The sequence below is a fragment of the Meleagris gallopavo genome, chromosome 10 (genome assembly GCF_000146605.3).
Source record: "Meleagris gallopavo isolate NT-WF06-2002-E0010 breed Aviagen turkey brand Nicholas breeding stock chromosome 10, Turkey_5.1, whole genome shotgun sequence".
NCBI lineage: Eukaryota > Metazoa > Chordata > Aves > Galliformes > Phasianidae > Meleagris > Meleagris gallopavo.
The window spans coordinates 16,849,341-16,871,670 of record NC_015020.2 but is presented as its reverse complement, the minus strand read 5'-3'; the positions used below and the strand labels follow the sequence as shown (position 1 = coordinate 16,871,670).

The 22,330-nt window shown below is 37.2% G+C and overlaps 1 protein-coding gene across 9 annotated transcripts in view; it reads left to right on the top strand.

The window, feature by feature from the left end:
* ADGRL2 (adhesion G protein-coupled receptor L2) overlaps positions 1-22,330 on the top strand; it is a 171,029-nt gene that overhangs the window by 38,581 nt on the left and 110,118 nt on the right. For 8 of the 9 annotated variants that reach the window (XM_031554863.1, XM_031554862.1, XM_031554866.1 and 5 more), the window contains exon 2: positions 8,983-9,169. In XM_031554863.1, the coding sequence (XP_031410723.1) occupies positions 9,097-9,169 (73 nt within the window). In that variant the 5' untranslated portion in view covers positions 8,983-9,096. Of the gene's footprint in view, positions 1-8,982; positions 9,170-20,756; positions 20,803-22,330 lie in introns of those variants that run through there. The other variant, XM_031554864.1, reaches the window with a different exon arrangement.

Here is a 22,330-nt window from a genome sequence, read left to right as displayed (position 1 = left end):
TTTTTCCTTCACAGGGAAGAGGAAACACTACGTAAGATGCTAGGGAGTTGTGCCAGTTTTAAAGAGTGGTACATGCAAGCAGTAGGAACTTTTCTGTCAAATTATCATTTAAAGTTCTTTTTGCTCGTAACTTCTCCAAGTTTAATCATTGTAGTTTTTCAACTTAGCGTTTTTACAAAGGGAATTTAAAAGTTGACTGAAATAGCTTTGTATTTTCCCATTATAGTTCAAATAAATAAAATTGCCCACGGTTTACCTAAATTCAGTGACTGGTATTCATCCAGCTGCCTTGCTCGGTGAAGAATAGTCATCTAAATGCTCATTGCTCATTAAATTCTACAATAAAATACTTTTAACTATAGTTGTGCCATTAAGTAGCTTTGTAGAACCAGTAGCAGAGATGGGCTCTTCATTTAGTTGCAGAATCAAGGACTTTTTGTTAAGGCACTGAAGATTCAATGATTACCCACACCCATTGCGTAAGTTTCATGCAGTCTCGGTGATGTGCTCTGCCCAACTATTGCTCTCATGTGTATTTGTGTGTAGATGCAAGGAAGCATTAGTGCTGTCCACACAGCACAGGTATATTTGACTTTCGAGTCATTATTTCTTTTCTTGATTTTGCTGTGTATATGTGTTAGAAAAGCTAATTATGAGTGAAGGAAAAGAGAGAGTTGATTATTTTTTATTTCACAGGTTTTGAGATTTAAGCTTTCTAATTTTAAGTGCTACTGATATAAAAAAAATAAATCTAGTATATCTTCTGTCAGTGTTTGCTTTATGCGTGTGTAAGTCTTCCAAAGAGTTATGTAAGTTCAGAGATATTTCTACCTGTAAATCCTGCTTACCCAAAGAATTGCAGATGTGTGTAAAAAGTAGTTGGAAGACCTTTCTTGGTTGATATTTCTTTCAAAGATGACATGGTTGAGCCGTCTGCAATTTCTTTCCCTCTTCTGTTGTCAACATTTCAGATTTTGATAATGCTATGGCTCGTGACTGTGATTTGGAGATAATTGTACGCAGCACTTTGCAGATTTCTCTGCCACCTTTTAATGACTAAATGGTTTGTCACATACATGAGAGATAAGGCATTATGAAGGGTTTGTTGTTGCCTTTTTTTGAAACTAATATGTAGACTTCTGGAGCTTTTGACTGTCAGGCTGCTGATTTGAAAATAAATAAATAAATAAAAAGGCAAACAACCAAAACTGATTAACATATCACACAAAACACAAACAAAGCTAGTGATATATCAAGAAGGGGTTATTTGAAAGGAGAACAGTTCTCAAGTACAGCATGCTTTAAAACTTAATTATAAGTATGTATCATTGAAATAGTCTTACAGCAAATGCACTATTGTGATGGTATAGTAAAGGCTAATACTTGAGAAAATGATGAAAGAAAAGGTATTTGAAAGTACCTTTCTCCTACTGTCTGTATTTAGCCAGAGGCTTTTTCACATTTCTTTGCAAACTCGTCTGATATATTTTATCCTGGATTACCTCATTGCTCCCAAGAAATCCTTTTTGGTAATATTGATAACCTAATATGTGACAGATTTTGGTCATTATTATTTCATTTAGTGGTCATACATATAGACCAAGAGGGAATCTGAATATTGATTCACTGAATGGCAAGTAACAGTGATTTATGAGTCACGGATTCAGTGCAGTGAGCCAAACACAGCGGAGATTACATCTTAGGTGCCACCATTGATTTTGTTTCATATTTCGCTGCACAGTGATTAGGCCTGGGTCTCACAGATGTTGATGTTGGAACCACATTCCTCTGTAAGCATAAAATATACCGCAAATTACACCTACTGCACTGTGTACATATTTATCTACCACCTGCTTCTGATTTTGAAAAAATGATAAAGATTTTTTACTTCTGAATGAGTTGGTGACATCAAAAGATTTTGACAGAATTTTTAAAAGTAATCAGAAGGGACTTCGCTGTCCACAACTTCTTTTCAAAACTTGAACAGTATCATTTATATTGAATACAGACTGTACATACTGATCTTAAGTTCAACTGATAGAAAATAGGGTGCTTTAAAATGGATGCTATTGCAGGCCTTTATTAATCGTGATGATATTCTTTGGTGTATACACAGAAGTGCAGTCATTTCAGGGAACTGGTGTTCCCAAATAGAGATTTGCAGATATGTGCATATGACAAAAGCCAGCTACCATGTACTGGAGCTGAACAACTCTCTTAGCCTGAGTCAAAATTCCATGTTCTTGTCCACATGAGACCACAGCTTGATTTTGGAAGTTAGTAAACCAAGTGCATGTTACTCATGGCACTCTGAGAATCTAATGAGCGTGTTCGGCCTCCATGTCAGCTGTGCAAAGTGTATCTGAGCCTAGTTCTCTGCTGGTACCCAGCAATGGAAGGTTGGAAGGCAGATGAGGCCCCCTGCCACCCCAGCACTTGACCACACAGGCCTGAGGTCTGTTGGGGCCTGTCGGACTGCTGCCCCGACTTGCTTCCACATTGGTTTGCTTTGTCAGTCTGCTTCCACTTCAGACAAGCTCTCTGCTGTGAAAAATGCTGGATGGGGCTGGGGAAGAGATCGGCTAAGTGGCATAACAGCTTTAAGAAATACGGGCCTTTGCAAAGCCTTGTCAAGGCTGTCAGCAAAGAGTTTTCTGTCTTACAAGACTGTGGTGTCTTTGGCTGATATTAGTGCAGTGATTTTTTTCATGAGAAAGGAATGATATCTTTTAATATAAATAGATTATTTTGAGGATCTCTCTTTTGTGAGTAGTTTGAAAAGCCTTTGAATTTTCTTCAGCTGTTACGATTACTGCTTTCAGATTGTCATAGGGTTCTCTGTGTGTTTTTTATAGCTATTCATTATTTTCTTGTTTATTTTTGATGTTCATAAAGTCTGCATTACGCAGGTTTGAAAATGAGAGCTATTTGTTTTACAGTTTAATGAAGAGAAGGGCAAACAAGCCTCAGACTGTGCCTCTGGTGTCCAAAGTGATCAGCATATTTAACATGCTCAGCGTGACACTCAGATATTACAGCCGATAAGGGTTGTAATTGACTTACAGCATCTCTTTCCCTCCCCCGCTCTTTGGATACTGGGGATTTATCTTGGAGACCCCAGGAAGATCTCATGACACAGAGGGCAGCAGTGTTAAAAAAGGTTTTACCTTAGCTGTTTGAGCTGACATGTACTGCTCAATCAGACCACCTCAATTCAAATGAAATACAGGAAATTTGTAATGAGGATTGAGTGACACCCCTACCCCCCTCCTATTCAGGAGCATTTAGCAAAGGCAAAAAGAGAAATTGAGTCTTGGCAAAAGGAGAGTGCCTGAAGCCAAAAAAGCCATTCTTATTAGTGCTAGCAAAGGTTTACTTTGCTGGCTTATTGAATGAAAAACTCCCTAGAGTGTCCAAGCTTTATCCTGTGTTAACAAGACGGGGCAAAGCAGCCTTGTTCAGAATGGAGCTTGGATAGCATGTCTGTAAAGCACAAGAGTGAGTCCAAGCTGGGCTGAATGAGAAAGAAAAATCTTCATCTCTTCCTCTTAAATCCTATTTATTTTCTCCGTGAATGAATGAGGTAGACCACTGAGCTGCGGTGTACTGATGGACTCAATTCTTGTGTTGCACTGTTAAAGTCATGTCAGTGCACGGTTTGGTGTCCAGTCTTGCATAGGTAGGTATCATGTTTTGGATAATCTGCTGTTCTCATTAGCTGGGAACCCAGAATTGGTGAGACTGGGCATTTTTGTGTTCATTCTAAATTTAGGGTACATCTGTTTATTGCACACTGTTTCAGGCTTTCCTCCAGCGTGGAGATGTCACTTCAGAGCACAAGGCAGCTGAATGCATAGAAATCACTGTTTTTGTTTTAAGATTGGATGACCTTGGGCAAGTCTTGTTCATTATTGTGCTGTTTCCTTCCCTGATACATATTCCTTCCATGCAGCTTGGAAAGAGTTGTTTTGGGTTAAAAATCCAGTGTTGAAAATGTTAATTAACGGGGGCTGTTGAATACAGAGTGGAAGATAAGGCTCCAGTACATTTTTAGCATTGAGTTGCTTTTAATGGAAAATAAGTGTTAATTAATGGCAGATTTAGCCTTTCCTTTCTTCTCTCAATATGTGACTTGTTTAATTGGAACTGATCAGGTATTGATTCTTTATCATAGCTGCCACAAATACGCTAACTAAAGCAGTATGGGGTCTTGCTTGACCTCAGTGTTTTGTTTTTCCAAGATTTCAAAGTTTTGAAAATGTTATGCAATCTGGTACTGTAGCACTAATGTAAAAGTTATTCAAAAGTTGACTTACATTAATAACCTTATTGAGAATTTGGGAGTAACTAATTGTATATATCTGTAAGTATGTTAAATGTAACAAACTAGCCTAGTTCTTGTAAGTGCTTATAATACTATGTATCTTGGATCATAGTCTCCCAGTATTTTACTGGTGTAGCTTAGAAGCTTTTACTAATCACACTGCACTAATTGAATTCTCATGCTACAGACTACAAGAAGTTTAAATTTTTTTTATTTTATTTTTTTTATTGGGAAGATCTCATGATGGGGAGGCACATGGACATATGATTTCTCAGGAGACAGTGCAGTTTATTATAATGTATGAATATATATCTATTCATATATACCTCTTCTTCCCTCTCCTTTCCACTGCAGAATGTCTCAGATATATTACAGAATTACTTTGTTTCATAAACTGGGTTATGAAAGGCAGTGGGAGTGCTGCATATGTGGCAAGGTAGGTCGTACAGGATTTATAAGGAGCATTGCCTGGTCTGTGCTCAGCATGTATGAGCTGTATGGCTGTGGCTGCCATTCCTTACTTCGCTGTGCACCGTTGTCAGTAAAGCTAGTGTAATTCTTATTTGTGTAATAGAGACATTAGAGCCTAACTAAGATTGCAAGTGCTTCACAGTTTCTAAGACCGTTTGGAAAATTAAACGCTACGTTGTGAAATACATCACTGTTAGTCTGAAAGACTTTTAGCTAGAGGAAAACATACTTGCTTAGCTGGAAACATCTCTGCAGCCCTGTTTGGCTTTAATTGCCTTAAAAACTTGGAACTGGAGGGGAAAGGCAGCTCTTGAGCATGCTGTGTCAGTTGTCCGGAAGCTCTTAAAAGACCCTTTTTTTGGCTTTTGAAAATAAAATCTTGGGAAGGTTAAACAGAGTAGAGTTGGGAAGCGGCAGTCCTTTAGAGGTCTTTCTCTTCTAAGATGAAAGTATTTCAAGGAGTATGCTTGGAGCAGTTTTCTCTTATCTCTGGGGTGCTCTTGAGAGCAAGCTTGTGGGGAGGGAGCTGGCCGGCAGTGGCACTTATTCTGCAACACTGTTTTGTCTGTAAGAAGTTTTAGAAGTATTGAGGAACAAGGCAGCAAGGCAAGGTGCTCAGATGTTGGGGACTTGGAGCGCAGCTTATGGATACAGTATTAAGAGATGCCCAGTACCTTTGCAGTGTGTAGGTCTGAACATCAACTCTACCATTACTGATCTAGCCTCCTTTAACAGCACATATGCAAAGGAACTTAACAAAGTGAGCCTTTCTGTTAGCAGCAGTCCTCTTTTTGTTTTCCTGTCAGAGACCACAGCATGGCCCAGAGGTAGAGATTTAAGTTACAACTGAAATTTTCTGGGCAGCTTTTATTGCTCTCTGAAATTCAAGCAACCTTTTCCTCTAGGGAATCTCTCTCTGCTCCACCCACAAGCCCGAGCAGTCAGTGATCCAGAGAAAAGGTTTATTAAGGTCTGAGGGGAAATAAGTTATTTGCACAGGATAGCCGCTTGCCATTGTCTACTTCTTCTGTTTACAAAGAAGTAACTTAATATGGCTTTTCCTGGTCCTGCTTGTTTGGTTTGGGATTTGTTGTTGTTGTTAGGTTCCACTGGCAGTCTCCGTATCTCTGACAGATGCATAGTCAGGAAGACCGAGTGACGGCAGCGTCTGGAGTCAAAGTGGGCTTTGGCTCCAGCTCATGTCTGGGTACCTTTTTCAGGGTTAGTCTTTGCTGTGTTGATAAATAGCTGGTCCAGGATGGTAGCAGTGCACATTTGTTTGAAGGCACAGAGAGCTCTCAAGTAGATAGTTGCATTAAAAATTGTTCACTGGGAAGTTGTTAATTTTTAGTAAGAAAAAGCAAAACTAAAACCTGTTGTCTCTGCTTTAAAATATTGACAAATTTATTTTTGCTTTTTTTAGAAAAACATGTCACTGGTTACAGGCAGGTTAGTTTATTTTGAATTCTTTTTGTAGCAGCGTGCTGAGTTGAATTTTATGTCTGTATGCTACGGCAATCTAGAGAGAACAATACACTGCACAAAGTACATACGTTTGTCCTAAAAAAAATTTGCATTTATTCCTAGTTGAATAGTTTTTGCTGATTTTGATATGACAAAAACATCAATATGCTTTCAGAAACATTTCTTATTATAGAATAGTTAAAGTTAGTCAGTTTACAAGGTCAGAAGAAACAAATAACAAAACAAAGAAGCAAGTCTTTGCCATGAATTTTGCAGCTGTTTCCTTGGAAGATGTTAGATGCCTCTGGTGCTGCTCTGGTTTTTGATTTTGTTTTTAACACAGTGCTCCCATACTCCTCCCAGATACAGAAACCACAAGATGCAATGAGATGAAGGATGCTAAAGTACAGGTATGTCGCTATCCACTTGAAGGTGAAAGAATATATCTCAGAATCTGGGAATGCAGCTGTATGTTGTGGAAATTATGCTAAAAATGGAATCTCAGGAAGTCAAAATCTTCTGGTCAGCCTGGGAGCAATCAGGAGACTGGCAATTTCAGATTTGGCCATTATTGGTCCTCATTTATTCTCTTGGATTATTCTGATTGCTTACTGAATTTATACTGATTAGTCTGTAGCGTCTGGGAAGTAGTTCTATGACTTTTCCTTTGAGTGCTACAGGTTAAGAAATAATCCAAGCCTTAGCCAGACTATCTTCAGGCATGGTGGGGTTGCTTGTTTTTGTTGTAATTTCTGCTGAATGCAGTGCATCCTTTGCAGATTTTTAGATGGTATTTTTTTCAGTTGCAAAAAGCTCTCAGCCCAATGTGAAAGGTCTAGAGATACACTATGAATCTCTTCATGACTGCTTCTGGTTGTCCCGTAGCAGCTGGTGTCTCACCCTCGAAGTTGAGGGTGCAGCTTTTACCTGCAGACACATGGGACAGTGCCAAGGAGAAACCTCCAGCTGGCCTGCCCTGACACACCTGCTTGCTGTTGCATGCTGTTTGTGCAGATATGTGTGGGTAAAAGCACCTGTGATTGAGAAGCACTTGCTTGTATTGGAAATTGGAAAAAGGGTTTGTTTTTATGTGTAAATGAACATAAATCACTTGCCCTCAGATGTCAGTTCCCTTTCATTTTCCTGTGTGTGAAATCACAAGCGTGCTTGTACACGGCAAGGGGGGTGCCTGCACTGAGTGGCACCGCTCCTCTTACATAGGAGCCAAGCAAAAAAGCCTACTTTGCTGTTCAGTGATCTCATCTCCTCTTCTGTCGCCTTTGTTTACAGCCGGAGAAATTGTTCCATAATTTTTATTTATTTATTTTTTAAAATTCTCATATTTCTGTCCTTGGGGAAAAAAGTATCAGTCTTGTTGCTGTCTGTGCACTCAGGGAACAAACTTATCCTTGATTAATAGTAAGATTGACTAATACGAAAGGAGTTAGACTTCTGAAAATGATCTGCATAGAATTTCTTTCCCTGGGATTGTGTGCTTCTCATCCTTTCCAATTGTTTTTGGCAAAAGAGTGAATGTATTTTTGAAGCCATAAACACGTTCCAGTACTCATAAGACTCACAAGTGGCTCTTGGATCCTACCAGTTACATTTTCATAGGCGTTGGCACAGTCATTGCCGTCTGTTTATAAACTAATGTTAACTTCAGATATTGCAGAAATGTGTCCACACATGGAAGAGCAGTCCTGTTACCAGTCTTGGAGAGACCAAGCCAGCGTGGCACCAGATGCAGCTCTTTGGAGCTGTAATTGCAGCTACGTGCAGTCGTTCTCTGAGAGTCGTTCTGTGTATTTGTATACAGAACCGTTTTTGCACTTAAAAATAATTTATACTTTTATACGGATTTTATACATATTCTGCGTAGCTTCCCACATTAACTATAGTAGTTGGAGCATAGCATCACCTTGGTAGTGGGATAGGGGCGAGGATGTATGTGGGTGCTCAGCTATATTTTTATTTTTCAAACGTGATAGTTTTAAGAATTCCTTCTTTGGACATAGTTCACAGGAGCAGTTTGTTTCATTCTTCTCAGAGACAAATCTTGTCAGAAGCTAATGATGGTAGAGCATTGCTCACTGTTTCCTGTTTTCTGTAGATGCTTGTGGTGTAAAGATCCACTAGACTGTAGTATCCCAATGATGCTTCCTAACCGAACCGCTTTTGTCAGCAGAGTTGCTGTTATTTGTTGGAGGATGTTGTGCATCGCAGCAGGGAGCACCGTAGGCGTGGCGGGCAGTCCTGCAGCGGTGCTGCTGCTGCACAGCTCAGCTGCTCCCTGTGTGCTGTGAATCACTGGGTGTACGGAGTTGCGCTGCACTTAATTTTATTGCTTTTCTTTGAGGTAGGAAAGTGCTGGTTTTGTCAGATTTGGAAGATTGGGAAAAGCTTCACCTAGACATCTACAAATCCAATATATTACATTAAGAGTAAATAGTCTCTTTTTTCATGCGTCTAAGTGCATGTACATCAATAACATTCCTACTTTCAGCTTTAGCGTGTATCATTATTTGGCATTCTGTTTAATGATGACTGACCTTCAGAGATTAGAGCCCACAGACCTGCCAAATTCTCTGCTACAGTACAGGTGTCATGCCAGTTTTTATTAACATTTCTGTCTTCATGTCAAGTAAAATTTGGTATTCCAAATTATTGATGTTTCAGCTATTGATGAGCTTTCTCTTTTTTTTTTTTTTTTTTTTTCCCAGATCCTCTCCTCCAGATATGAAGATGAATAATGCAGAGCACTGGTTTCGATGATGCTGGGCTTTTATGACTGGATTCATTAAGGAATACAAAGAAAATTCTTACAGGGATCAATAATGGTGTCTTCTGGTTGCAGAATGCAAAGTTTTTGGTTCCTGCTCATTATCAGCATCCTGCAGTGTACTGAAGGTAAGCTTTAGTTTATTTTATGCCTGCGTTTGGAAATGAGATGAATGGTCTGTACAAATTCTGGTTAGGTGACTTAATGCTTTGGGATTTCAAACTAAGAGCACATGTGTCAGTTTCTACGTTGAATTTATAAGATTCAAATTATTCTCTTTTTTAAGAAAAAAACTTTTTTGTCCTTATTTTGATGCAACGTGGTATGCTGTAACTGTAAAGTTCAGGCAACTGAAGAGACAGTATTAATCTCCTTGGTTGGTAGGTTTCTTATCTTTGAATTCATCTATTTATTTTCCATTTTTCTGTTCTCATTGTGCCATTTATGAAGAATGTATATTATTTTAAATGTGATATATAATAACTAAATAGTGCAAATGAAATACCTATTTTGCTTTTCTAATTTGGCTGGGTGGAAATAAAACAGCACTCACTTCATTAAGATCAGAGCTCTGCATGTTTAATTTCAGGAAATAGTTCATACAGGAATAGCATCTATTTAAAAAATTTTTGCTTTAAAAAAAAAAGATACTTCACTGCTATCAAATGTACTGTTTAAAATAGCTATTCAATTAAGGAGATGAGGAACAAAAAACCTTTTTAAAGAAAACTTCATAAACTCCATTTTATTTAATTAGTCTATCTTCCCAGCTGTTCTTATAGCCCTCCCACTTAGTAATAGCCAGAGCAGCATGAATGAATGATCAGGGAAACCTGGTTTTTGAATTTCTAATGACGAATATTTGTAAGGAACTTGAGGCTATTTCTGGTTATAATCATTTTATTTTACTATATTGCAGGTGAAAATTCTGGTTTAGTAATAAAATAGTACTTCTGTGCCTTCTTACATTATTCAGTAATTGGTATATAAAATATAGGCTGCTTTGGTACATCTGTGGTGTGATCTCACCATCTTTTAAAGCAGACACATACAGACTGTTAAAATTCTTTGAATTTTAAGGTTGAATTTTTAGAGATGCTTCAGGAAAGCTGCTGAGCCTCCCCCTCTCTTTTTTCCCAAATCTATATAAACACAAAAGATCTAGTCCCTAAAAATGGTAAAACTAAAGGTTAAAAATATAAATATTGTGTAAGGTCTTTCACATTTACTGTGTAATTTCCTAGCATCTATTCCAGACTAAGACTTGGATCTTGACAGACAAGCATTGCTAAAATATATTGTTCTTATATATATATTTATATGTTATTTTATAAAATAAAATGAACATAGCCAGGAGTACATGTTAAGAGTCTTTTTGAAGGTTTCTGGAATGAAATCTAATTTCATTTAAATCGCTTCCACAGTCAGTTTCTCCTACTTCCCCTATTTCTTCTTAAGCATTGCTAGGTTACTATTAGAAACTGCCTTCAAAAGGCATACTGCAGCTCTTGCATGATTTCCTCACTGATCGTGCCTCCTGATTTGGTACCTGCTGTACTGCTTGCTCTCTTGATGTCTGCCAAGTCTGTGGTCTTGAGTAGAATCTCACTTCTGTAAGAAAAGTCCCAGCTGGAAGGTATGTTACCTTTCAGTGTCTTTAGGCAGGTAGGGAAGATAAATGCGCGGGAGAATTGGGAGAATTATTACCTTTATGAAAGACTGGTTAGTTGGTAATGTGTGATAATTTTAAATGTACTTATGTAGCAAAAGTGGTTGCACTAGTGTGCAGGAATTAGAGGTACTTATTTATACTTTAAAATGCTAAGGTTTTATCTGCTATTATACCAGATATAGGGATTTACAGCAATTGCATTTTAGAAAGATTCACCAGACTACTTGCAGTTTAATACTGTGCGGTGGTTGAAAACTCCTGAGAACAGAAAGGAAAAGGAGATTAACAATTTACTTACTCTGGTTTAGCAACAGTAGCAAACAGCATGCTGCAAGTAGCATTTTATCAGCTGAGTTTGGAAAGGAAAAAGTCAACTGAGAACTTCTGTAGATTGATTTTTTTTTTTTCTATTTGCAGAAAGCTAATTTTCATTGTCATCTGTAATATTTCAAGTTCATTTTGTTCTGTCTCTGTTTTTTCTTGCTTTTAGTAGCCAGTAGCAATCTTCTGATGCTTCAGTTGTGAATTTACTTTTTCAAAGTCTGTATGAGAGCTGCTTTTTCAGCTAAAAGGAACAGGGAAGGAAATTGGGAGCAGATAACAGAATCATACCAAATTAATTGTAAATTCTTAAAATAAATGAAATATTGTGGCTCTGTATACTGAAAATGAATATTAATATAGAGTTGGCTTCCAGCCACAGAAACAAAATGAATACCACATTATTACACTTTCTCACAAGATTACATTGCCTTCTGCTTCAGTAATAAGTGATGCCAAGTGTAACGTGCTTTAGTAGCACTTCATGCCTGGAAGTACGAACATGAACAAAGGTTAAAATAAGAGCGTCTAACTTTTGCTAGAAATAAGAAAATCTTTAACTCTCACTTGGAACTTAGTTTTTCTCAATAGAAATCTTCTGTGTGTATGCAGGTTGTTGCAATAGGTGTGGGAGATGAAACCTGGCTGCTGTAGAGAGTGGGGAAGAAAGGAAAAAGACTCTGGGTGTGGACCAGTGATTCATTTGTTCATATAATAAAATATTTTCCAATCAAAATAAAGACTTCATTACTCTCACAGCACCTTAACTTTAACTCTCTGGGGAATTAGCAAGCACCCATGGTCACAGGAAGGCTGCTGTTTTATTTTAGTGTCACCTATCTAAGTAAGAATCATATTTTCAGTTGAATAGCTTTTGGTTTTGCTTTTCTTTTTCTTTTTTTTTTCCTGGATAGAGTGGTCCAGGTGAGGTTGCTTTTGAAGCAGTCTATCCCTTCAGGTGAAATGAACCTGGACCAGACAGGCACTGACAGCTGGGAGGAGAATAGAACCAAATTATTATATACTGCTGGTACATTGATCAACAACAGGTCAATATTCTTGTGTAGAGGCTTGGAAAACATTATTACCATCAACAGCAAGCATTGCAGTCCTAAACAGGGAAGAGATGAGAACCATGAAAAGGGGATTAAAAGCGGAAGTAATGACATTGAATATTAATTTTATTTCAGAATGTTTTTCTTTCCTTTTTTCTAGCATATTCTGTCATAGGTTTATCTTTAAAGCTATGGCTTTATTACAAAAGACAGATTGAGAGGGCAGTCTTGAAAAGTAGCTTGAATTAGAGGTAGACAGGTGGTTGGGTAAAGCGTGGCCTCGTGTCCTGGATGATTGCCCAGGGAGACAAGACTGAGGCTGCACAAGGCTCTTTCTTTGGGAGGTCAGTGCTGTCCACAGCTGCCCCGCTTAGCTGACTCCTCTTCATTACTTCTCTGTTTCCTTACAATTGCAAGAAAGGAATTAACTTTTGACACCAAGTCTGTCTTTATTTTTTCTTCATTCCAATTAGGTGAAATCATGCAACACGTTAAAAATTATCTGAGAAAATACAGAAAGTCAGAGATAGTGGGATCACACATGCCTTGTTTCCATAGCAAAACAGAGTAAAAAGCTTATTATATATACTATTGGTTTCTCTTCAAGCAAGTTAAGACAGATACACTAATATGCATATCAAAAAGTAGGTGTCAGAGCTAAACATTATGATTAAAATTGTTTTTTGTGCATTACAAGTTAAACTATTTTAGGCTTTACTGACTTACAAGTCCACCTTTTCTGCTAATTTTGGATGTGTATATATACTTAATATTCTTCTGTTGAGAAGCACAAGCATTTGGAAAACACTGAAATAATTTTTCTTTGCTTGCATTTTATTTTAATCAAAGTTTAATATAATTTTAATTCATTTCATTATGAATTATTATCTGTGCTTTGTCCAAAGCAAGAAGTATCATGCTTTCATTATCTGTTTCATTCTGTTTTCTTAAACTGCATTAGTGTTGTTTAAAAAGAATCCAGTCTGTCTTTGCCTTTGAATGTACATTTTAATTAACATTACTCTGAGAATAATAATTCCTGTAATTTCCATTTATGCCAGCCAAGGAGCTAAGTATTCAACTGGAAGTGGTTTTAAGTGTATATCCAACGCTAGTGCATTCACTAAAGAAAATGCATACTAAATGCAGATATCATGCATTGGGCCACTACGAAGTTGTTTGGTATTTTACTGCATAGGTTCGGACCTTCGGCTTCCTATAAAACCACTCAGACTGCATGTTATAGGCGCAGGTCACAGGTAGTCAACAAACAGTAGGAGCACCTCTGTTTTTGCGCTCACATATAAAGAAGTAGTATTTGGACATTGCTCAGTATAAAAATTCAAAGTCTGAATTCTAAAAATTCATACTCTGAGCTTGAGAAGAAATCAACTTCTGTTAATTAGTGGATTTAAGTTCTGCGAGGGGTAAAACCCATTACAGAGTCACGCAAGAGCAAACGGGAGTACTGATTTGATTCCTGGCTGGGGAGCTTAGCATGATGAAGGCTGTGGGACACGCAGTCAATAGGCAGCTGCTTGGTTTAGTGGAGTTGTGAACCAGCACTGTGGAGCTGTGAGATTATTGCCAGCCCTTTGATAGCTCATCTTAATGCACAGCTCAGTTCTGTCTTCGTTTCTATAATGTATACTTAACATTCTTTAGCAATTCTTTTTTTTTTTTCTTTGATTGATTTTTCTTAATGTAGATTGCTTAGAAGAAAATACGTGTGAAAGAAGCTGGGATATTGTGCAGGTTTCCACTGGAATATTCTGATTCATACTGCCTACGACTCTTTTCCTTTTCCTGAGGGAGGTGCAGGCACAACATATCTTCTAAAAAGGAAATTGATCCAAACAATGAGATGAGATTTCTTCTTAAGGAAAAATAACTGTTAAACTTTTCAAGTGCATTTTCAGATAACAGGCACTGACAGACTGTCTGGAAAAGCCAGAGATTCTTTAATGTACCGGCAGTGAATATCCTTTCATATGTTCCCTGAGCAGAGAGATCTGCAGGATCCTATTCTATAACCTTATATTTTTCAAAACAGAGCAATACTGCCACTGTTTAAAATGTAGAACCTTGGAGAAAAATGCATGAAGAACCTTTTTAAATATCGTGCTGTCTTTTCTATGAGAATTTTCTAGGAAATGTTAATGTAAGGGTCTCAGTAATTTTATATTTTTCCCCCCTTAAATTTTGTTTGATTAATAATAGTTCTACTGTCCTTTTCTCAGTTACTTAAAAATGTTCTCCTTTGTGAAGGGGAGATTTGTCATCATTTCAAGCTCAGTATTCAGAAGAAGAAGGGAACATTGTACCGTTTAAAACTGTAGAAAAACAGCACATTTCTGCTAGGGATGGATGTTATATTTTTAGAGCCCTCTAAGCTATTAAACCAGTTCACTATCTTTCATTGCAGTAACCTTCTGGAGACTCAGTAGGCAAGGCCAGCAGTGCCACTGACCACTGCAGTGAGGGGGAATTGGCTTAACTTCAGCCAACCTGGACCAATGCAGTTGCCTAAGGGAATTTTCTTTCCTTTTGATACAAAAATCTGGTTATATTTTTGGATCTGTTTATTAAGATACCTTTCCAAGAAGACAGCAGTGGAGTTTGGATATACTTTGAAAAACTTGTGGGCTTCTTAGTGCTCAATTAACTAAATATGTAAAATACATTATTTATTTTTATTACCAGTTATATTTTTAAAAGTTCTCTATTTTAATTATTTTCATTTTTGTTTTATATTAAGTGGAAAGAATGCTTTTCGTTTGGGGAATCGGGTTTTTTATATAGTTTTCATGACACTGCTTTTCTTTATTTTCTGTACTTTGAAGTCATAGTATGAAACGGAGGTGTAAATACCTGATGCATCTCATATCAGTGAATTCCTCAGTGTTGAATTTCTTATTAGATTTACAGTCCTTCTGATGGTGTTATCAAAAATTATCATTAAGTATAAAAATTTTGGATTTTATATGCTTTCCCAAATTTTACAAGCACATAGATGGATTTTATACTAGCACATCTATTGTTGTTTATGGTCTCAAAAAAAATAGTACGGAAAGGCAGTTCATTTTATACTTCTGTTTAAATTAAAATGTAGGTGTGGTAATAGCAGCAAATCATTTAGAATGAGAATATTGCAATAAGAAATTCATTCAGATTCTCAGCTCCAATATAACTTTCATGTATGTGCCTTCTTTCATGCTTTGTTTTATTATGTACTGTCTGAGTATAAAATCAGAAGAAAGGAAGATAAGGAAATAAAGCAAGCATGTATATAGTAAAGATTCTTAAATGTTTTTGTAGTGCTTTACATTTTCCATAGTACTATGGACTTATATTGTTAAGATCTTACAGCAGGTTTATTGTTATTATTAATCATTTCAAATTTGATAAGTTGATAAAGCTGGATCAGCTCCAGTTTTACTAACTTTTATACCTAACATTAGTCTATCCAGCGATGCTTTGTTTGGATTGACATTTGTAATGTTCTTCCTGATAGATAGGAGCTGAAAGAATCCTTTTACTGGAAGCTATCTCAAATTTCTGCCCTTCCAGAAAGAGACCTGAACTACTCCAGTGACTTTCAAAACCCAACTCTGCTAAAGCTCTTTGTGCTTCTGTAATCTCCACCTCCTGGCTTTCTTTTGAAGTGTAAAGAAATAGAGCTGTATGAATGTTGCTCTGTTGGTGGATCTTTGCTTCCTTCAGTCATGAAGACAATTCATCCATGCCCCACTGACACCAAGGCAACTTGTTGAAATGTGTGCGTGTATTTATGGTTGCATGGAAGATTGGACAAGTTTAGGTAATTGGGAATACTACTTTTTGTTTTCTTGATTTATACTAGTATAATAATCACTGATGTTTTCTTGGTGTATGAAGTGTTGTGAGGGAGACTAGTTGGGAAGCAAAATGATTTTTTTTTTTTTGGTCTGTTGCCTGAGCAACACATACATATGAGAAATCCAGAGGGACCTCGTAACTTTCAGCTGTTGGTTACAGCACTGAGCGAATTTTATGAGGGATCTTGACGATGGAAGGAGAGCTGTCTTCTTTTGTTCACCATTATTAGGGATTATGATGTCTCTCTCAGGAGTTAGATAGTTTTATTCCATCCTACTAGAAGGTACAATTAATGTTTAATTTGAGTTCAGTAATACATTTAGGAAATATGATAGGAAGTTGACACTGAAACCAGTTTCTCCTTTCTGCTACATTTTAGTTGAAAAAGCAATGAGAAATGTTTTCTTTTAAAAGACTTCAGTGCTGTTTCATATCACTTTTAATCATCTTAATATCACTTTTTAATCATCTTCTTAACTAGTTTGAGTCAGACTTGCCTGTTAGCCACTGATCCTGTTTGACTGTGCATGTAGATTGATCTTACAATGTGCTTCACATTACTGTCTCCCGTTTCTCCCCATTGAGCTGTCCCAGTTTTTTCTCTAACTTAAGCAATTGCCCTTAGTATTGTCTTACTTTAAAAAAATATATATATATTGTTGTCATTACTTCAAGAATAAAGTCACAGTTTATTCTGCACCACTGCTAACATCCACCATTTTAAGTCTAATGGAAAAATGTGGTTTTGTGGCTCAGAACTTAACATACTTTTTAGTGGCTTCAAGATAAATATGCCTTTAGTAAACAGAAGAGAATAGCTTGCTGCTTACTCTGTTGCATCATTTAATTTGCAGCAGATAAAGTTGGCATGCATGAAGAGTGAAGCATGGAAAGTACTAGAGGGTAATTGGATGGTTTGTGATGTGGATTATTACCTGTAAAGATGGATTGTGTCCACAAAGCATCACTTCATGTATTAATGTTCCAACTGAGGGGAAAAAAATGTTAGTGTAGCATATCATACACAAACAGTTGTTCTAGGCCTTCAATTCAAATCCTACTCAGTAATCAATAACTTCAGTTCTTCAGTTTCTTTATATAAGCATAAAGACATGTATCTTTATATAAAGCATGCCATGGAAATACATTTTAAGAAAATTTAGAATACAGAAGTTTGGAAGTCATCCAACGTAAAATCTCTTGAAGGGTTTGTAATAGGCAGTTTTTTTGTTCTGCAGTATAAACTAAGTGCTGGCTGAAGAACCATCAAGAAATGCATCTAACCACCAGTGTTTTTCTTTACCAATTGCATTGCTGTCTAACAATAGAACAATTGTTCTGTTAAGCACAAAGTATAGCAATTAAGTTGCTATATAAGGTATTTTGAATTTCATACTGTTAAATCAGCAGAGTTTTTAGTTCTGGCAACACCAGCTATACACAACTTCATCTCTTGGGTGCATTATTTTCTAGCTCCTGGATTTATCGTGAATCCATTTTACAGTACTTCTGTCTTTCCTTCTTTTTAGAAACATTTTTTTGAAGTGAAGAGACTTTCTGAATAGTTGCTATGAAATGTTTTTTGTTGTATTAATGCCATTTGTAACAGATTCAATAACTCTAATTTTGTCCTTATCTGTTTCCATTCTTTTAAAGTCTTCTATGACATTTTTATTTATTTTCCAATAGTGACAACAGTGGGGAAAAATTTTACTGAGAAAAGTCTGATCTAAGTGCAAATGATTGTGATCTGACCAACATTTATGCTCTTGATATTTCCACTTAGAATAAGAGATCAAATCATGACAACAACAGCATAAATGTACACTTAAAAGCATTCAGAGATGTTAAGCAGCAATAAAACCATGTAACCATTTAAATGACAGCAGCTGACTATTTGAATTAACTTTGTGTTTGACTTAATTTGGGGTCCTAATTATTCTTAACTTACGTGAGTAGATTTCAATTATACAATACTGCAGGGATTTGTAGCTAAGGCAACTAGAGGAATCCTTTTACATAAAGTACTTTTGTTCAACTGATGAGGCAAGTTAAAATGGAATGATAGAAAATTGAAACTCTTCTCTGATAAGACCCAATGAATTGTTTCAGATGACACAATGAAAAAATGACACAAGCTTATTGAAGATTTTGAAAATTTTTGTGCAACGTTTGCATCTTGACAATGTTTTTTTATTATTATTTTCATGTTGTTAGTGAACCGCTTAGAAGCAAATGATTATCACAAGTAGTAATAGTAGATATATCAAGAAGAAGTGATTTCTCATTTTTGTGGTGCCTTAGTTTTGTCTGCATGAGGTGACCATTTCTAGAAGCTGGTTATATAAGAATGTAACAAATTATGTATATTGTTAGATCTTAAAGGTAGTGAAATATTTAAAAAAAAAAAAAAAAGAGCTTTTAAAAAGTGTCTGTGTATGGTCACATGAAATTTCTTTCTTTTTTTCCCCTGAATACTCACAAATAAAGTCATGCCTTGTAAATTAAATCTGCAGCCTGGGTAGGTGTCTCTGATGATAGCAAATTAACGTCACTAGACATTGAATGCTTAGGTTTGGTTTTCTCTGGGTTTTTCACAGACGTGTGCTTGGTTTTGTCAACCAGAGTATTGAAGGTTAAGGGAATGCTTATTCTGCTGACTCAGAAGGACAGGCAACACTATAGCATGTCTGCAGCCTGAACTGCTATGTCCCTTACTAGAGCTTTTGGATTTGCCTGTCTTTTGAATATACATCTAGACCTTGTAGTCAGAGACTTTCAGAGAAGCACTGTAGTTGTTTTCTATGTACTTCATATTTAGGAGAACTTGAAGGAGTTCTAATGGGGTTAGAGTAAGGCTTTGATGCTTTTTTAAAGAAAAAAAAAGCATACAAATTATATGGCTATAATGTAATGTAATGTAACAGTAATTTATAGATCTCAAATAAATCTGAAGACTGCTCTGAAAGTTCTGCCTTGTATTTTATTATGTTGGCCCATGATGTCAGAGGCAGATGGTGGTGGTACGGCAGAGGCTGAACCTTTCCATCGGTACCCAATTACATTTTTCTGCCATGCAACAGATGGCAGCAGAGGGGCAGTCAGACAGAATGGTGTCTGACGTGAAAGTACGTGTGAAGCAAAGGGGTGTCATTGAATTCTTCTGTGCAGGAAAAAATGGCACCTATTGACATTTGTTGATGCTTGCTAACATTTGTGGAGATGAAACAGTGGATGCAGCGTAGTGAGGTGGTGGGCGGTGCCATTTCAGCGGTGGTGACATCAATGTGAAAGACAAGCCACATTCCAGACAGCAGATTTTTACAAGTCTGACATCCAGCTCTTATTCATTGCTGGCAAAAATTCATAGCTAATGGTGATGACTGTGTTCAAAAATGATATTTTGTAGCTGACAATTTGCTCTATCAAATGGTGTTATTGTGCTCTTTCTATCTGTTGTAATTTTTGCTGGAAATAAATAGGAGGCATCACTTTCAGAGCAACGTACATACTTTTATAAAAACTATTGAAATATGTTTTCACACAATAACAGATCCACATGCATCTCTTGCCTCCCCCAGCAAATTCCAATTTTCTGTGGTAAATATGTATTTCTGCTCATATATCTGATGTTAACATATTAACACTACACACTTTTAATTAGTACTGCTGACAAATTATTTAGGAAAGTCTCTGGAGCATGTGGAGATGTGCACAGCTTTTCTGTGTCAGGTGTTTGCTTTCCAAAGCGAAATTATTAAGATTTAATTACCAGAAGACGTTTGCAAAAGGCAGTGTGGTGTGCCTTTGCAAGACTTTGAAAGGCAAGGCTGTGGGTGCTTTGCATGCTGGGGCAGGAGAACATCTGTCCCTGAACAGCTACGCAGGTGGGGCACAATCAGTCTTTTGGGCATGACCCAATCTGTGGGGCCAGCTGGCCTACACTGTCTTCAACTGGTTGTGCTGGCTCTAACACCTGTGTCCTGAGATGGGCTGACAGAGTGCAGGACTGGCAGAAGGCACTTGGTCCTGCTTTTAGGGCCATGTTTCCCCTAGTACCCTTCTACCACACATCAACCTGTAATCAGAGTAGCAGAAGTACATGTCGTGGCAGACTTGTCACAGTGCTCTGCCCTTAGGTGAAACCTGAGTAAGATCTGTCCGCTGGTGCTTGGGAAACCACTGTGCCAGAGGAATAGGTGTGTTATTTTCAGGAGGAAAAACAGGTCCAAAATGTGTCAGTTTTTGTTACAATCTACTACTGATTTGACTGAGTTAACACAATTAATGTTACTTGATGAGTTTCTGTCATCTATATCAGTGTATCTAGAGCATGAATCTCCTTGATTTAATTATGAAGATAGCAAAGGATATTCCAGCTTGTCTGCAAGTGTTTTAAGCAGCGATGGCAAAGATTGGCTTTTGGTTTTACAAGGGTTCTATTAGGTGGATTTCAACAGAACTGCATCTGATCTCAACCCCAAAGAGAAAAACAGTATCTTTCCAGAGGGCTCATTTCTCACATTAGTTAGTCTGTTCAAATCTTCTCTAGGGATTTTAGAAGTGTTTAGACTTTTACAGGAATTGTAAATTACTTAATCGTATGCTTGGTCTTTCTAGTTTAGGTTTGTTTTCTTTCTCTGGTAAGTGTAGTGAAATGCTAAGTCACAGTTTGAAACAGTGATTGAGCACCTGGTAGGAAGGCAGGGCCAACCCAGAGGAGCTCAGGTGCATGCAGTGCCCCTGAGTGACTGGAAGGGGTGGAGCCAGGACCTTCCCAGACCTCATTTAAGGGTTGGCAGTGGCTGCAAGAATATCTTGCTGGAGATTCTTGTGTACATGATGCCTTCCAAGGGTAAGCAGCTATTTTTCTCCTTTGTCTTTGTGTCTATGGCTGCTGCGTTTGGACTTGTCTTCACTTGCTGCAGCCTAAGAATTTGCCTCCCTGCTATTGTCGTTGTGCTTTCCATTGTGTTGTAGCATTACAGGTAGTCAGTATGTGAAGCTTCAGAGGAAAGTACCAAAATAGTGAAATATGTAAAGTAGCCTGCTTACAGGGGATGTTTCTTAATTATCCACTGTCAGTGAGTCCTAGCAGATTTATCCTGACTCATTGCTCAATTAAATTGCTCAGTTAAAACAGGATATAAAAAAAGTATTTATCTTAAGGTTTTTGAGTTCATTACTGTGATCATAAAACTTGTTCTCTTTTGTAGACTTCTAGGGGAAATTATCACGGAGGAGACTTCTCACCCCATTTTCAGATCATTTAAAAAGTATGCTGAGCCAACACTATGGCCTTGTAAACTTTGTCATCCTGTTTCTCACCATCAGCCTTTTCTGATGTTCTGCCCCACTTCACAAACATCAGTGTGCAGAGGAAATCATTTAGCCTCTCTGCATTGTCTTGCTTATCCTTAAATGATTCTCTAACTCAGCAAACACATCGTTTATCTCACAGGTTTCCTACTTTTGTTATACTTAAGGAATTCCTCATTATGAAATCATAAGAGACAATTTTGGAGAAACACCTGTGAGTTTTAGATATGTGCAGAACATTGGCATGGAAAAATACACCTCAGAGGCAGAGATACTTTCATATTTTGCCATGGCTTAGTTAAATATATACAGTTATAAAATCACAGTGCTAGATATTTTTTTTTAATTTTGAAGTATTGTTAAAAATTTTGCTATATCTAATTGCAGCAAACTTTTCCTGCTGAGCTGACTTTTCTTCTTGCTTAGCATGTAGTGTGTTCATATGAATGATACTTAAATACATATACTCAGTTTATGGATGTTTAAAAGCTTATAATTTTCTCTTTAAAGTCAAACATAATTTTATTTTTATTTTTTAATGAAAAGATTTTATGGCTAGCACATGCCTCATGGGAAAAAGAGAAAGTTACAGATGGTCCAGAGGAGAAGGTCTGCTTCATACATAAAAACTTCACGTCAGCATTTCAACAGAGCGTTTTCTTAGGGTATCTCTGTTATCACTGACACTTTCACATTGACAAGCATATGGGATGTAGTGCTGAATGTGTAAATTGAAATGATCACATCTAGCGTTTCCCTTTACCAGGTGCCAGCTTGCTGCTGCAGCTCTGCACTTAATGTTGAAGGAGGAGTGCTAGGAATAGTTTCGTTTGCTAATTATCTCTTATCTCCAGTACATAGTCCTTGGGCAAACAGCTTACCCAGGTGTTTTTGAGAACACCTGTATGGGCATTGCAAGATTGCAGGTGGTCCTGTGGTGACAGTGCAGTGTGAGCAACGTGTGAAAAATCTCTGTCCATCTGTGTATAGATTTTTTTTCAAGTCTTCAGTGAAAAACAGGAGGCAAATTTGAGAGAATTTTTCTCTCTTTATAAAATTTGTTA